The sequence below is a fragment of the Miniopterus natalensis genome, chromosome 2 (assembly GCF_054644295.1).
Source record: "Miniopterus natalensis isolate mMinNat1 chromosome 2, mMinNat1.hap1, whole genome shotgun sequence".
In the NCBI taxonomy this organism is placed as follows: domain Eukaryota; kingdom Metazoa; phylum Chordata; class Mammalia; order Chiroptera; family Miniopteridae; genus Miniopterus; species Miniopterus natalensis.
This window is the reverse complement of record NC_142082.1, coordinates 137,087,610-137,104,549: the sequence shown is the minus strand read 5'-3', so window position 1 is coordinate 137,104,549 and position 16,940 is coordinate 137,087,610. Positions and strand designations below refer to the sequence as shown.

At 45.0% G+C, this 16,940-nt stretch overlaps 1 protein-coding gene across 1 annotated transcript; it reads right to left on the bottom strand.

The window, feature by feature from the left end:
• Nucleotides 1–1,133: 1,133 nt before the first annotated feature.
• On the bottom strand, nt 1,134–9,060 carry RDH16 (retinol dehydrogenase 16). The gene is made up of 4 exons (XM_087813887.1): nt 8,748–9,060; nt 3,394–3,652; nt 1,910–2,073; nt 1,134–1,351 (listed from the first exon to the last, which is right to left on the bottom strand). Exons 1-4 carry the CDS (start codon nt 9,058–9,060, stop codon nt 1,134–1,136), a joined length of 954 nt encoding a protein of 317 aa, XP_087670013.1.
• Between the last annotated feature and the right edge of the window lie 7,880 nt (nt 9,061–16,940).

Here is a 16,940-nt window from a genome sequence, read left to right as displayed (position 1 = left end):
GGCAACGAGGATTGGGGTACAGGCCCTCAGACCTCAAATCAGCAGGTGCTGGTGTTACTGGTGAAAACAAGTTCTTTTGCATTGTTTCAAATAGCACACCCGTGTGGAAGTTTAAACGTGACGGCAAGATTTTACTTGGTATTAAGAGAATTAATACACCCTCAGGGGACATAGAGGGCGGGCAGGCTCTATAAGCAACTGCCACAGGGCTCCAGTTAATCCTCCATATTTTCTTGGCTCAGGGTAAAGAGCAAGGTGCCATTCTAACCATCAAATCCAATTTTCTGATTCTTCCCGGGCTTGAGTCGGGCCCTCCTCCCAACCAATCCTTTTCCTGTACCTCCGGGGGTTCCATGGCCTCTATCCAATCCGAACACCTCCCAGTTTTTCCCAGGCTAGGCTCGGCTCCTCTACGTCGTCACCCTGGCTCTCACTGCGCAAGTCCAAAAGGAAACACCGTACTCCCCGCTCCAGCGCTAGCTTGACTTTTATTGCGCATGTCCAAAAGTTCTGTTACGTAATCTGGTTTCTACTGCGCATGTGCCCAGCGGAGGAATTTCCCCTCCCCCTTCCTGTGGGAATCCAGGCTGGGCGGGCGCCTCAGGGGAGATTTCCCAGCCTGCTGTGAGGATTAAGTCTCCTGGGTGGCAGTCCCCTGGAGTGTGTGAATGAATCCGTTTATGCTATAGCTTCCCAGCAAACTCAATGGAATGTTGTCCTGATATCTTCTTCAGCTTCCCAGTTTATTAAGCTTAATGCTTGATTCAGCTTCCTAGTTTATTAAGCTTATTATTTGATTCCCTTTTGCTTCCTTCCTTATATTAATAACTAGCTAGTTATGATGATAACACGAGGTTTTCGGTGAGTTGGGGATGGTGAAGGGAGTGGGGGTTAACAGGGTTTGACCTTGGGAATATTGGAAACAGAACAAGATTCTGCAGTATTAGTCCCTGCCCTGCTCAGAAACCTTCCCTGACTTCAAAGAAATGCATATTCTTTGATTCAATTCTTTAATTTTACTTCAATAACATTACTTGAAAATGTGAACAAAATGCACCATACTTCTCTGTACAGGTGCATCCCCTCTCTCACACAGTACCCAGTTCTGCCTTACAATGCATCACAGTCTTGGGTCACACAGCCTTCGCAGGTGTTGGGGTATTCCAGCGGTTGATGGCATCCACCAGGAAGGTGGGCATGTAGCTCATGGGAATGTAGATGAGCTTGGCATCCCAGCCAGCTACGTATCGGGTGCGGGGATGGCAGGCAGTCAAAGCATGTTCCATGCAGTCTGTCACCAAGGATAGATCCTTCTTGCAATTTTTATCCAAAGATCCAATTAATTTCATGTCTGTCCAGAATGAGAAAGGATCAAGATAAGATGTCTTCCCATCTCCAACCACTCCCACATTAAGAGCAATTTGCAGAAATAGTTTCTAGAATTCCTGGCCCCCTACATTGAATCCACCCAAATTCCTTAGAGACTGCCTCCCTCCTACCCCAGGCACAACTGTGTCACTCTCATCCACCTCTGGCTTTATTCCTGGGAATATCTGGAACACATAAACTGAAGGTGTCCACAAATACTAGAAATCTAAGTGCCTGAAAGCCAGCTCCTCTAACACTAGCTAACCAGGAGTTCATGAGAGTCTTTTCTCTCTGGCTTTAGTTTCCTCCTTAACAAAATAAGTTCACATAAGACAGTGGTGCCAGGTCTAATAAGCCTGGGTCCTTTCGTTAGGTTACCAGTTGACCACATACGGCCATGGAGGTAGAACTAAAGGTCCCCTGTTCGTGGGTAACTCAGAGCACAGAGGTTGGACTGGAGACTGTAGGAGGTACTAATTATGAACCTAGGCTTCTGGAAAATGGTTTCCTTCTGTCTTCATGATTCACACAGCTCACTCACTGGATGCCAAAAACTTCTCCCCATAGGCCTCCTTGACCTCTGGACAGGCGTGATCCCACGACTCCTGTAAGCTCTTAGAAATCATCTCAGTACTGGTCATAAGAGTCTTGAAGTATCCGGGCTCAATGATAGACACTTTCACCCCAAATTTGGAGAGCTCCCTCCTGCAAGGCACACAGACAGAGGGCAAAGACTTCAGAGGTCTTATAAAAGAAAACAACACCTGAAAAGATAAAAACCAATCCAATAAAACAGCAATATAAGATTGCAGGAGATTAAGTTCAAAAGTCTGGGGAGTTGTGAAGTACAGAAAACGGGAGGAGAAAGCTTATGATAGTATTGCCTCTCTACAGAGTTTGAGTATTTTTATAAGTATTTATATACATTTGCTTATAACTCTAAATCCTACCACTTACGCTGCAAAGCACCATTTAAATCATATCTCCTTGTATTTCTGTCATATGCAATCAAAAACTGAGCAGTGGCCTGGCTGGCATGACTCAGTGGTTGAGCATAGACCCATGAACCAGGAGGTCATGGTTCCATTCCCGGTCAGGGCACATGCCCAGGTTGTGGGTTCGAACTCCTGTAGAGGGCATGCAGGAGGCAGCTGATCAATGACTCTCTCTCATCATTGATGTTTCTCTCTCTCTCCCTCTCCCTTCTTCTCTCTGAAATCAATAAAAATATATTATTTATTTATTTTTTATTTTAAAAAAATATATCTTTATTGATTTCAGAGAGAGGAAAGGAGGTTGGAGAGAGAGAGATAGAAACATCAATGATAAGAGAGTCATTGATCAGCTGCCTAGCCCGCAACCCGAGCATGTGCCCTGACCGGGAATCGAACCCCGATCTCCTGGATCCTAGGTCGATGCTCAACTGCTGAGCCACGCCCGGCAGGGCAAAACATATTTTTTTAAAAAACAACCAAACAAAAACTGAACTGTGCTTATTTTATCTTTCCCATGCTCCTCAAGCCCCTCCCTCTTCTCTCCCACCCAGGTCAACCTCCAGGCCATCTGTCCTCTAAGGAGCATGTCTCTGCCTGCAATCTCAGCTCCCCCACATCACAGCCATCCTCAGCCCTGTAGCCAGTGGAGTCTCTACTGCTGAGGTGATAAAGAAGCTCCTCTGAATAAAGTGCTTCCCTGGGGCTTCACTGCCAACAGGGCTCCGGAACCCAATTATCCCAGCAGTTATGTACATGAATGGGCTGCACAGCTGAATAGTATTGGTTCCCATTCTGCCTCAGATGCTTTCTGACTGTGGGCAGGAACAGGTTGAATCAATTCTATTGCCCCAAGGCCCATCTCAACCCTAGAAAATAAAAATGTGCTTCCCAATGAATGCCTGGCACAAAGCAAGAGAGAAGGATCTGGAAGGAAGAACCTCTGAGGCTGTGTTGAAATCAACCCTTTGGAAAAGGTTCCCCCCCAAGAACAGAAGCAGAATTAAGGGAGGGCCTCTGTCCTGTCCAATACCTGAGGGAGTCCGAGAAGGCCTCAACGCCATACTTGGAGATGCAGTAGCCGCCACCAAGCAAGGATAAACGACCCAAGACGCTGGAGACGTTGACCACGCGGCCCCTCGCCTTCCTCACCAGGGACAGCAGACTCAGGGTCACCTCAATCACCCCCAACAGGTTCACACTGAGAATCTTTATGAAGTCCTGTTTGGTCAGCCACTCATTGGGTGCCGTGGGCACAGAGATGCCAGCATTATTCACCAGGCCCCAGAGACCTGGGCACACAGAAGGGAAAGATTTGATGAGGCAAGACTGATTTTACGGAAATCTAGTGAGTCCACAGTATGGCTCACAGAGAGCCATGTTTGGGTTTTCCCACATCAATTCTGTCCCGATGAGGGAAAGAGACACAGACAGAGAGAGGATGAAGAATGAAGAGGAAGAAAGGAAGAAAACCACTTTTATAAATGACAAGATTAAAGATGGTGAACTTTGGTTGGGTAAAACAGACCAGAAATCTCAGGTGTGGAGTAATGTGTAGAATAGGATTGGGATTGACCTCAGGAACTGGGCTTGGACACACACTGTGGTAATATGGAACAATGATCCTGCAGGAAGCTCTGAGAATTCCAAGGGCAGGCTTCGAGGGAGACCCAAGGCTGCCTCTCCCTCACTCAAGCATGGACTTCACTCTCAGCCCCAGACAATACCACCCTTTCCTCCCACCTACACAGTAAGCCACTCTCCTCCCACCCCCTGGATGACCATTTACCCAGCTTCATGGAAACCTCTCTGCAAGAGCAATGATAGTCCTGAGGATGGAAAAATTTACCAACCACCACCGTCAGGGCAACAGGAGCAGGGATTAGGAGGACACAGGGCAAGGGCTGGCAGTGGGAATCTGGAAATACTGACCCCAAGAGCTGAGTCTCTGGCTTGCTCAGATACACCCTGCCCTTATAGGAGTCACATTCTCACACCACATATATTCCTTCTAAGAACTGAATCAATGCACATAGTTATAGAGACTTGGGTAAAAAAAAAAAAGTTTCCCAAGATATCATTTATGTTGACTATGATGAATAAAAAATAGGAAACAATTTTATATCATACCATAAGATACTGCTATTGTAAATAATGTTACTCAGAAAGAAAGAATATTCTCTATTATTAAAAATGAAGGTTTTTGTTTTCCTTAAAATCAGAAACAAGACAAGGATGATCTTTTTCACCACTTCTCTTCAACACAGTTTTGGAAGTCCTAGCCACAGCAATCAGACAAGAAAAGAAATAAAAAGGCATCCAATTGGAAAGGGTACATAGGAGATGATATTATACAGATAAAACTTCAAAGAGTCCACAAACAAACTATTAGAACTGATAAATGAATTCAGTAAAAGTAGCGTGATAAAAAACTAATATTCAGAAATCAGTTGCATGAAAACATTTTTTTAAATCCTCACCTGAGGGTATGTTTATTGATTTGAGAAAGAAGAAAGGAGAAAGAGAGAGAGAAAAGCATAAATGTGTGAGAGAAACATCTATCAGTTACCTCCCGTATGCATCCCGACCGGGGATCTAACCCACAACCTAGGTATGTGCCCTGACAGGGAATTAACCTGGCAACCTTTTGGTGTATGGAACGACACTCCATCCAACTGAGCCACCCGGCCAGGGCCTGGTTGCGTTTTTTAAAAATATGCTTTTATTGCTTTTAGAGAGAGAAAAGGAGAGGGAGAAAGAGATAAAAAACACTGATGAGAGAAACATTGATTGGCTGCCTCCTGCATGCCCCATACTGGGGATCAAGCCTGCAACCCAAGCATGTGCCCCAACAGGGAATCGAACCAGCAACCTCTTGGTGCACAGGATGATGCTCGACCACTGAGTCACACCGGCTTGGCTCAGTTGCATTTTTATATGCCAATAACGACCCATAAGAAAGTGAAATTAAGAAAGCAATCCCATTTAAAATCTCATTAAAAAACAAACAAACCTATGAATAAATTTAACCAAAGAGGTCAAAGACCTGTACTCAGAAAACAATAGGACGTTGAAGAAAGACATTGAAGAAGATACAAATAAATAGAAGCATGTACTATGCTGATGGATAGAAAGAAGTAACCTTGTTAAAATGTCCATACTTCCCTAGTCAGTTTGGCTCAGTGGTGAGTGTTGGCCCATGGACTGAAGGGTCCTGGGTTAGATTCCAGCCAAGGGCATATACCTTGGTTGCAGGCTCGATCCCCAGCCCCCCGTTGGGGCATGTGCTGGAGACAACCAATTGATGTTTCTCTCTCTCTCGTCGCCCCCCCCCCACCTTCCACTCTCTCTGAAAAGCAATGGAAAAAGTATCCTCCGGTGAGGATAAAAAAAAAATGTCCATACTACTAAAATCAATCTATAAATTCAATGCAATCCCTATCAAAATACCACTGGCATTTTTCACAGAACTGGAAATAATAATCCTAAAATTTATATGGAACCACAAAAGACCCTGACTAGCCAAAGCAATCTTGAGAAAGAATAACAAATTTGGAAGTATCATGCTATCTCATATCAAACATTACTACAAGGCTATAGTAATCAAAAGAGCAAGGTAGCTGTCAGAAGAAAGGGGACTGAAGGTTGGGTGAGATGGGTGAAGAGATTAAGCAAAGAAAAAAAAGAAAGACTCATGGACACAGATAACAGTATGATGATTGCCAGAGGGAAGGGAGACTGAGGGAGGTAAAAGAGGGTAAAGAGGGGATAATTGGTGATGGAAGGAGACTTGACTTGGGGTGGTAAACACACAATACAATATACAAATGATGTATTGCAGAATTGTATACTTGAAATTTATATAATTTTATTAACCAATATCACCCCAACAAATTCAATAAAAAACCAACAACACATGGTAATGACATAAAAACAAACACATAGATCAATGGAACAGAATAGAGAGCCCAGATTTAAACACACACTTACCTGGTCAATTAATCTATGACAAAGGAGGCAAAAATATGCAAAGGGATAAAAACAGTCTCTTCAATAAGTGGTGTTGGGAAATCTGAACAGACACGTGCTAACAAATGAAACTACACCACTTACTTACACCCAATACAAGAATAAACTCAAAATTAATTAAAAACTTATATGTAAGACTCAAAACCATAAAGCTCCTAGAAGAAAAACATAGACAGTAAACTCTTTGACATTGTTCTTTGCAATATTTTTTGGATATGTCTCCTCAGACAAGGGAAACAAAAGAAAAAAGTAAACAAATGGCACATCAAATTAAAAAGGTTTTACACAGCAAAAGAAACCATCAACAGAACAAAAGGACAACCTACTGAATGGGAGAAGATACCAATGACATATCCAGTAAGGGGTTAATATCCAAAATATATAAGGAATTCCTACATCTTAACACCAAAAAGACAAACAATCTGGTTAAAAATGAGCAGAGAATCTGATAGATATTTATCCAAAGAGGATATACAGGTGGCTAATAGACATATGAAAATATGGTCAACATCACTAATGATCAGAAAAATGCAAAGTAAAACCACAATGAAATATCACCTCACATCCATCAGAATGGCTATAAAAAATCAACAAACAACAAATGTTGGTGAGGAAGTGGAGAAAAGGGAACCATTGTGCAAGGTTGGTGAGATTGCAACTTGGTGTACCCACTATGAAAAACAGTATGGAGTTTCCTCAAAAAATTAAAAATAGAACTACCATATGACCATATCCCACTGATAGATATTTCTCCAAAGAAATCCAAACCACTAATTTGAAAAGATGTATGCATCCTTATGTTCATTGCAGCATTATTTACAGTAGCCAAGGTATGAGAGCAACCTAAGTGTCCATCAGTAGACGACTGGATAAAGAAGTAGTACATATATACAACAAAATCTTACTCAGCCATATAAAAGAATAAAATCTTACCATTTTAGCAACATGGATGGACCTAGAGGGGAATAAGTCAGATAAGACAAATACCATATGATTTCACTTATATGTGGAATCTAAATGAACAAGCAAAACAGAAACTAACTCATAGATACAGAAAATAAACTGCTGGATGGTTGCCAGGTGGGAGGGGAGTGGGAGCTTGGGTAAAAGAGTTGAAAGGATTAAGAAGTAGAAATGGCATTTACAAAATAGTCACGGAGAGCAAAGTTCAGCATGGAGAATAGGTCAATAATATTGTAATAACTACATATGGTACTAGGTGGGTACTAAATTTATTGGGAGATCACTTCATAAGTCATGTAAATGGCTAACCACTATGCTGTACACCTGAAATTAATATAATATTAAATGTCAACTGTAATTGAAAAATTAAAAAAAATTTTAATTAATGTTTTTGAAGAAATTTCATTATGTTGTATAATTGTTCATCTTCTATTAATGCAAAGAATAGAATACAAACTATGGGCAAAATATAATACCCTTGATGTCAAAATGTTAACAGCACTTATCTCTAGGTTGTGAGATTGTGGATGAGCTTTCTCTATCCCTGTGCTTTCTGTATTTTCCACATTGACTATGTTTTACATTTCTACTTAGATAAATGAAATCGGTGTGTGTGTGCTTTCTTTCCCCTTAACATGACAGGCACAATTGTAGTAAAAGAAAGAGAGAGAGAGACGTCCTAGCCAGTGGTTAGAGCGTTAGCCTACAGACTGAAGGGTCTGGAGTTTGATTTCGCCCCAGGCCACTTGCCTCTGTTGTAGGCTGCATCCCCAGCCCCTGGTCGTGGAGTGTTCAGGAGGCAACCAATCATTTGGCTCTCTCACATTAATGTTTCTCTCCCTCTCCATTCCACTTCCTCTGAAAAGCAATGGAAAAAAGATCCTCAGGTAAGGACAAGCATTAGATTTCTGATCTTCCTTTCTAACACTCCTAAAATCTGGGTTGTCGCCTGAAATTGGGTAATATTAACTCCCTGGTGAGATGATTATGTGTCACCAACAAGAATGTGTTAATGTGTTGAATAGGAAAGAAAAGGAGCCAGGGCTCCAGTGCTACCCCCCAGCCACCCATTTAAGCCTCAGGCTAGTGCCCCTTTTCCAGCTCTCCTCCAGAAAGTGGGCCCTGATCTCCCCAGGGCACTCAGCATCTAGAAATCTAGAACCTTAGACAGGAATTCTGCAAGGATGAGTTCTCATCAGCACAAACTGTCCCCAAACTACAGAGTGGGGTTGGGGACAGTAGAAAGAGAAGTGGCTCAGCTGGTAAGCTGGGTGAGGTAAAGAAAGCTAGTATGATTTCAAGTCCTAGAAAACACATTGGGAATCTTCCCCATGTAGCAAAGAGTCCTCTATTCACAAAGAGAGAAGAAACAGACTTGAGAAATCTGTGGGTTACCTCTGTCCCCTGTGCGCTCCTTTATCCAGTGGGTGGCTGCAGCAATGTTCTCTGTCTTGGTGACATCCAGGATGATGGTCTCCAGCCTATCTGATGTCTTGGCCTTCAGCTGCTTGGCTCCCTTCTCTGTCAGGCATGCAGCCAACACTCTCAAGCCTCGTAGGTCCAGCTGCCTGGCCAACTGGTTCCCAAAGCCAGAGTCACAGCCCGTGATGAAGACATACTTGTCTCGGAGGTGGCTCACTACCTGTCTCTCCCGGTACCAGCGCAGAAGGTAATACAGGCCCACGAGGACTGCCAGGTACAGCCACATGGCTTTGCAGGGGACAGGCGGCAGGAAAGGGTGAAACGAGAATGTAGTCAATGTTCAGTCATAATACTTAAAAAGACACAGGATGGCATGGGTGTGTCCAAACCTTCTGAATACACACCCATAAGGGCAAAAGTATTACATGAGTCAGTGATTATTTTATTTCAGTTTGTTTGGTTTGGCTATGTGTGTGTAAAGAACGTTATGCAAATCTGGACTTCAGATGAAGCATGAGGTTCTTGCTTGGCATTTGAGTGAGAGACATGAGCTGACCTGAGTTAGCTGACACCAGAAGAATGCAGTGATCCTTGAGGATCCTCCCGATCATCTCTGTATCTTCAGCAGTCTTAAGTCTCACACCAAGCTCTCACTACAGGTTTGAGAATGAATGGCCCTGCAACATCCCACCTCACTCTTTATATCACATAGAACAGTGATATTGTTCTATAACATAAGGTAGCACTGAAAGCACCATATCCATGGTTTCAAACTAAAAGAAGAAAACTAAGACACCTAGCAAGTACTTCCCAACTCCAATTTGTACTCAGTCCAGAATATATTTCACTGTGTGCAAATGCCCACTCTGTTGAGTCCATACTCAAAACATTGGCAGAACAGTGGAGACAGAGAGCTGGGGCCTCGGTAAGCCTGAGAAATTAAAGGAATTCCTAACCGGTACACAGTGGGTGCTCAATAAAGGTTTCAGAAAATGGAAGACTGGGGTCCAGAGGTGATTCTACTCCCTTCCACTAGAGAAGTTTAGGATGGGATCTGGGCATGCGAACCTGGGGGAGTGACAGAAGATGGAGGGATCACAGGAATCTACAGGAGGGGACAGATACTCTACAGATGGCACGTGAGGCTGATGGGGCAGGCTGTTGGCTTTCTCTTCACCCCTGCGTCTGTCCACCCAGGTTGAGGGCAGGTGGAGAAGAGACCTCATGCATCCAGAGAAGCGCTGGGTCCTGCCAGTGCCTCAGGACTTGTTTGTCCATCCTTATATCTTATCCTGTGACTCCAGATTTCTTGACACATCCTGGAAAAGAGACATTAGCCCCTCACCTCTCTGGGAGGAAGGAAGTGATGTCACTACCCTCTTCAAATCCCTACTCAGGTCATTCTACCCATCCATTAACCACCATTAAAGCACCTGACTCTTCCTCTCATCTACCCACGCCCCACTGCTCCCAAAGGCCACAGTTTCACTAACTGGGCCTCAATCAAGTTTTCAACTTTTACTTTAAGGCAAATATAATCAGTGGAAATCTATGTTTTTAAGACAAATCAATAACTGGTTTTGGTGTTCTTTCTCAGGGTCCCTATTGAGGACACCCTCTTCCAGCCAAGATCTGCTGAGTTGGCATCTGAGGCTGATGGGTGACAGCTGGTGGCGCCAGGCTGTGCTCCTTTTATGTTTCCCATACTCCTAAATCCCCTCCCTCTTCTCTTCCATCCAGGTCAACCACCAGGCTATCTGTCCTCTAAGGAGCATCTCTCTGCCTGTGGTCTCAGCTCCCCCACATCACAGCCATCCTCAGCCCTGTAGCCAATGGAGTCTCTACTGCTAAGGTGATGAAGAAGCTCCTCTGAATAAAGTGTTTCCCTGGGGCTTCACTGCCAACAGGGCTCCAGAACCCAATTATCCCAGCAGTTATGTACATGAATGGGCTGCACAGCTGAATAGTATTGGTTCCCATTCTGCCTCAGGTGCTTTCTGACTGTGGGCAGGAATAGGATGATTCAAACTTTATTGGGTGGGGTCCATCCAATATCTAGAACAGCAAAAAAAGGTGCTTCCGGCCCTGGCTAGGTGGCTTAGTTGGTTGGAGTGTCATCCTATACACCAAAAAGTTTCAGGTTCTATCCCCAGTCAGGGCGTGTATAAGAAGCAACCAATCAACGTTTCTCTCTCTCTCCCCCTCTTGCCCCCCATCTCCAAATTAATAAAAACATATCGTTGGTCAAGGATTTAAAAAAAAGGATGGTTCTAAATGAATGTCTGGAAAGAAGAGCCTCTGAGGCAGTGTGAAATCAACCCCTTGGAAAAGGCTCCCCCAGAAGAACAGGAACAGAAGAACCAAGGGAAGGCCTCTGTCCAATCTAATACCTAGGGTTGTCTGAGAAGGCCTCAATACCGTATTTGGAAATGCAGTAGCCCCACCTCCAAATACTCAACAGGCCCAAGACACTGGAGGTGTTGACCATGGGGTCCCTCACCTTCCTCACCAGGGACAGCAGACTCAGGGTCACCTCGATCACCCCCAACAGGTTCACATTGAGCATCTTTATGAAGTCCTGTTTGGTCAGCCACTCATTGGGTGCCATGGGCACAGAGATGCCAGCGTTATTCACCAGGCCCCAGAGACCTGGGCACACAGAGGGGAGAGAAGAAGGCTGTGCTGAGACCTTGCAATGAGGATACAGCTGTGGGTCTAATTCACCTTCCAACCGAGTAAGGACAGTATGAGGAAGTGGCATGGGGAGAAGGTAGAACAGATAGCTACATGCTGTCTGCAAGGTTTGGGGCAGTGCTGTCCCTGTAAGCTGTTGGTGACAGAGAGTATGCCTTCCTCCTGATTTATTCCTAGTGCCCAGCCCCCTGCCTGGTAGATGAGGACAATCACCCAGATTTCATGAGGCAGGACCAATGTTAAGGAAATCTAGTGAGTCCACAGTGCAGATCACAGAGAGCCATGTTTGAGTTTTCCCACATCAGTGCTGTCCTTGCAGATATTGTAAATATTTATCCACATTTTCATATTTCTGGACAGTTTCCTTAGTGAGCAGTCAACAACTACCAATGAAGGAAAGAGAGAGACACAGACAGAGAGATAATGAAGAATGGAAGGGAAGAGAGAAAAATACCACATTAGATAAAAGACAAAAGTATAAAATATGGCTAATCTCTGGGGACACTTTTGTTGGGTAAAAGAGGCCTGAAATCCCAGGTGGGGGGAAACAGGGAGAACAGGTTTGTAGCTGACCTCAGATCACTGACCTTGATATAACCTGTATCAATACTGAACTTTGTTCCTGCAAGAGCTCTGAGAAGTCCAAGGCCAGGCTTTCAGGGAGGCCCAAGGCTGCCCCTCCCCACCTGCAGGCACAGACTTCACCCTGAGCCCCAGTTAATGCCACCCTCTCCTCTGCCTTGCACAGAAGGCCCTCTTCCCCCACTCCCCTGGACCCACAGTTCACCCAACTTCATGGAAATCTCTCTGCAAGATTCAAAGACACAGTCCCAAAGACACAAAGATTTGCCAACCACAGACCTCAGGGCAGCAGGAGCAGGGATGAGGAGGTAGACTGGCAAGTGGAATGAAGCTAGGAGTGGGGCAGCTTCCTCATGGCTCCCCTGCGGCATTAACTCAATGGAGCCTAGGCCCTGCTCACATCCACGGGAATGGACCATACCCCCTTCTCAGGAAAAAAGGCCGGGGAGGGCAATGAGGATGGCGGAGGCTCCAAGGGACTTTGAGGCTGGGTTACTTTGGACCTCTATGTCAATGCAGTTCTCCTTCCATTGTGGCAATGCCTTTCAGTTGGAGCCCTGGTGGAGCCTTGCAATAAGCATCAGTGGTTTGTGTCCTTCTGGAAGTGCATTCAGAGATCAGAGACCTAACCAGTCCACAGCTCCCTGACCTTCTGGAGAGGACTCCTGGAGGTGGCCCCAAACTCCTTGAACACCTTCCCCAAGGGCTACAAAATGGCTCAATGATCATTGTTTTGGGGAAAGAGAAATGACAGAAATCCAGAAGGTCCAGGTTAAATCTGGAGCAATGGTTTCATTTTAATGAAGCAACAGGAACTGTGCCTGAGTGTGCTGAACACTAGAACATTGACTCGAAGCCTCTGGAGGGAAGGGACTGAGTCTCATCATGTTTGTGTTTCCAGCACCTGACAGTGCCTAGCATCTAAAAGATACATGAATGTTGAGGTAGATGACACTGGAACATCCTGCTCCATTTTCTATTTTCACCTGCATTTCTTACATTGTCCGACAATATGAGATTCCCCAAAGCCTCCATTCCCCTCATCTTTATAATGAATCAAGATGAGTTCAGCAAGTCCTGTCAACTCCAACTCTCAAGTCTAAGAATCCATATGTTGTCATCAAAACGGTAAAACCTTAGCAAGTCAGGGCCTTAGGAAGTACTGGAGAATTCAAGGGGAATTTATGTCCAGCACACATTAGATGCTCAACAAAAGTTAGTCAAAACTGAATAAATCTGGAATCAGTAAGGGACTGTCAGCATCTGCAGAGACCCAGGGCAGGTGCTGGGATCAGAAGTTGGGGGAATCTGAGGGAGGAACAATGAGGATAGGAAACCTAAGGAGGGGGGAAGAGCTGAGGCATATTGGGAGGCTGTCAGTTTCCCTGGGGAAATGGTATCTAGGGCCCTGCCAATCTCTGTTAGTCTCTCCAAGTTTCCTTGTCCTTAGACTAACCTTGCACATTCCCTCTCTCCCTCTCTCTCCCTCTCTCTCTCTCTCTCTCTGTCAGAAATCATGGAGAGGAAGCAGTTGTCCTTCATTTTGTGAAAGGATGAGAGCTAGTAAGCAAAGACAATTCACCATCCCTTTCTCAAACCCCTCCCTAAATCATCCCATGTTTCTCTCAGACTTCACGAGGAGACTTCTCCCTCACTCAAGAAATTTCACAGAATCCCAAGTGTTGAGTCACCCCTCCAGAAGCACATGCCCCTGTCCATGAGAGCCTCTTCTAGGGTGGTCATTTTTAACCTTTTAGACACCATAGACCCCTTTGAAAATCTAAGGAAGATTCTAAGCCCCATAAAAATGACTCAACAGACAAGATTTTGTATATAGAGTACTTTTCTGGGAGCTCACAGACCACCTAAAGCCACTACGTGCCAGGAAGCCAGGTCAAGAATCACTGTAATAAGGGTTTACTGAACTACTAGCAGTATGACTCAGGCAAATAGTCTAAACTCTCTGTGCCTCCGTTTCCTTGCTTACCACAATACCCACCTCATTGTTATGAGGATTACATGAGGTGATACATGAGAAACACCTTGTAATTGTGCCTGGCAAACGGTGAGTATCCAATAGATGTTAGCTGTTACTACATCTCTTCTGTGGTAATTCATAGTGGCATTTGGGGATGTTTTTGACCTTCTACATAAGAAACACAATGCCAAACAGCTAAATAAAAGAGGAAGCTGGTGTTGATCCATTTCAGAGAAAAAGGCTAGTGGTGATGGGACTCGGGAGAGGTATCTCAAGATCAGTTCCACAATAAGGATCTCTTCTTCCTCACCCCCGAGAAGCAGAAAAGGTCCATGCTTATGCCAAGCACTTTATATATTTTATCTCATGTATCCCATAAAATAACACTCTGAAGGAAGCATCAGTTATCCTCACTTTACATATATTGAGACCCAGAAAGGTAAAGTGACTTGCCTGAAATTGCACAGCTACTAAGTGGTGGAAAAAGGTGTCGGAGCCAAGTCTAGTCCCCAAACTAGTGTTACCTCCACTGTGTCTCAGTGAAGCATGAGTGAGCAGGAAAGAGCTGAGCTGAGCCAAGGACAGGGTCACTGGGCCATATCCTTCTTTGGGGAGCCCCTTATCTGGTGCTTCTGAGCAGACAAGCCTACCTTCCCTGGCAGGGGGAGGCCATGGTCAATGGGCAAAGCAACTTCTGCGGCCAGATTTGGCTTCTGCACTCAGTGACCTTCTGGAAGCTCAGGCTGGGGATGAGCATGCAATTGTTGTCAAACTCCTCAGCCTTGACTTGTTCACAATCCACCTGTACGTGCCACACAAAGTAGGGTCCTAGGCCACAAAGGCCACAAAATTTGGGGGGTGATTCCTGGGACAGCCTGCCTTGCCCCTTCCTCTAGGGTTCAGGCACAAGCCCTTGGCCCCTAACCGACCCTGGGAAGTTGCCTGCCTTTATCTGTGACTTCCAATAACTCCTCTCTGGTACCTTCCTTCCTTTCTGATTGTTGATTACAATGTCTGGTCTACATTTTTTGAAAAACAAAAGGGGGAGGGTGGGAGGAGGCAGAAGAAAGAATAAATTTCCAGGAATTGTTTCACTGTTGCTGCTCCTGTTGCTTCAAGCAAAGCCGCTTGCCCCCCACTCCTTTTGCCCAGATTGGCAAGGAGCCTGGGCTCCTGCCCCTCCCTCTTTCCCTTCCTTCCAGTCTCTTTCCAACTGCCCACCTCCTCCCTCCAAAGATAAACACCCATATGAAAACTGCCGAGCTATCACTTATTTCTTCCTGAGGGAGCAGATTTCCCTCTGTGCCTCTGCCAGAAGGGACCACCATCACTTCCTCTGGCTGCACATACACACTGGGTGATGTGAGGGAGTGGGGGCTGGGGAGCAGGTGGAGGTGAGGCTGCAGGGGGTGATGTTGCCATACCTGAGGGAAAAGGCCCTGGAGTGGATGATTCAGAGACACAGGGGACATGAGCCACTAAAATGCATTCTTGGAGAGGAATGGAAAAGGCCATAAGTCGAAATGTCTGGTTCGTGGGAAGAGAACAGAGATCAGAACTAGGAGGCCTTGATCTAGTGGAGTCTCCATCTGTATGGGTCAAAAGCATGGAGAAGGAAGCAAAATTTCTCATAAGGCTCCTTACTGAAAAAAGATATTCATAGGTTAGAAACTGAGATCCTAAAGAAAGGGAGAGAGAGTAGAACTGTCTGAAAAGTCGAAGCAAACCACATTTTATATCACCATAGCCCATCATGACAAATATTTTAAAATGTGATCAACTCTTAAATATATGTGTGTGTGTGTGTGTGTTTTGATTTCAGAGAGAGGAAGGGAGAGGAAGAGAGAGACAGAAACATCAATGATGAGAGAGAATCATTAATCTCTGCCTCCTGCACTCCCCCCACTGGAGATCAAGCCTGCAACCCCAGCATGTGCCCCAACCAGGAATCAAACCATGACCTCCTGGTTCATAGATCAATGCTCAACCACTGAGCCACACTGGCCGGGCATGACAGATTTCTTGATCTCTGTTCCCAGCTCCTGGGTTATAGGAGCATCTCTTCGTATAGTGAGGTGACTGTTGGTGGACTTCTGGACAACTTCAGGATGGGGGCTGGTCACCAGAAAGAACAAACCTTGATTAGAAGATTGGAACTTTCAGACTCACTCCCCATCCTACACGGAGAGAGTGGGCTGGGGATTAACTTAATAATCAATCATGCCTATGAGGAATACTCCATAAAAAACCCTAAACTCTGATGTTCAGAGATCTTCTGTGCTGGTGAACATATCCACATGCCAGGAGCATGGTTCACCCCAGCTCCACGGGGACAGAAGCTCAGGACCCTTCCCAACCTCACCCTATGTACTCCCCTCTTTATCTGGCTGTTCATATGCATCCTTTATAATAGCTAGTAAATGTTTCCCTGAGCTTTGTGAGCCATTCCAGGAAATTATTGGAACTGAGAGGGAGTTTTGAGAACCCTTAACTTTGTAGCCATGTTGGACAGAAGTGTGGGTGCCCTGGGGATCAATTGCTTGTGACTGGCATCTTAAATGAGGACAGTCTTGTGGGACTGAGCCCTTACACCTGTGGAGTCTGACACTAACTCCAGGTAGTAATTTAATTCAATTCTGAACGAATTGAATTAAATTATAGGATACGGTGTTGGTGTTCGGAGAGTTGGAAAATTGGTTGGAATGGGGGGAAAAACCCTACACACTTAGTGTCAAAAGTCTTGTGAGCAGAGAAACAGTTTTTCTAAAGGAGGCTTTAGGGGATGCATAAGTTCTTTCTGAGAACCTCTATGTTCATAGCAGCGCAATTTACAATAGCTAAGATCTGGAAACAGCCCGAGTGCCCACCAGTAGATGAGTGGATAAAAGTGCTGTGGTACATTTACACCTTGG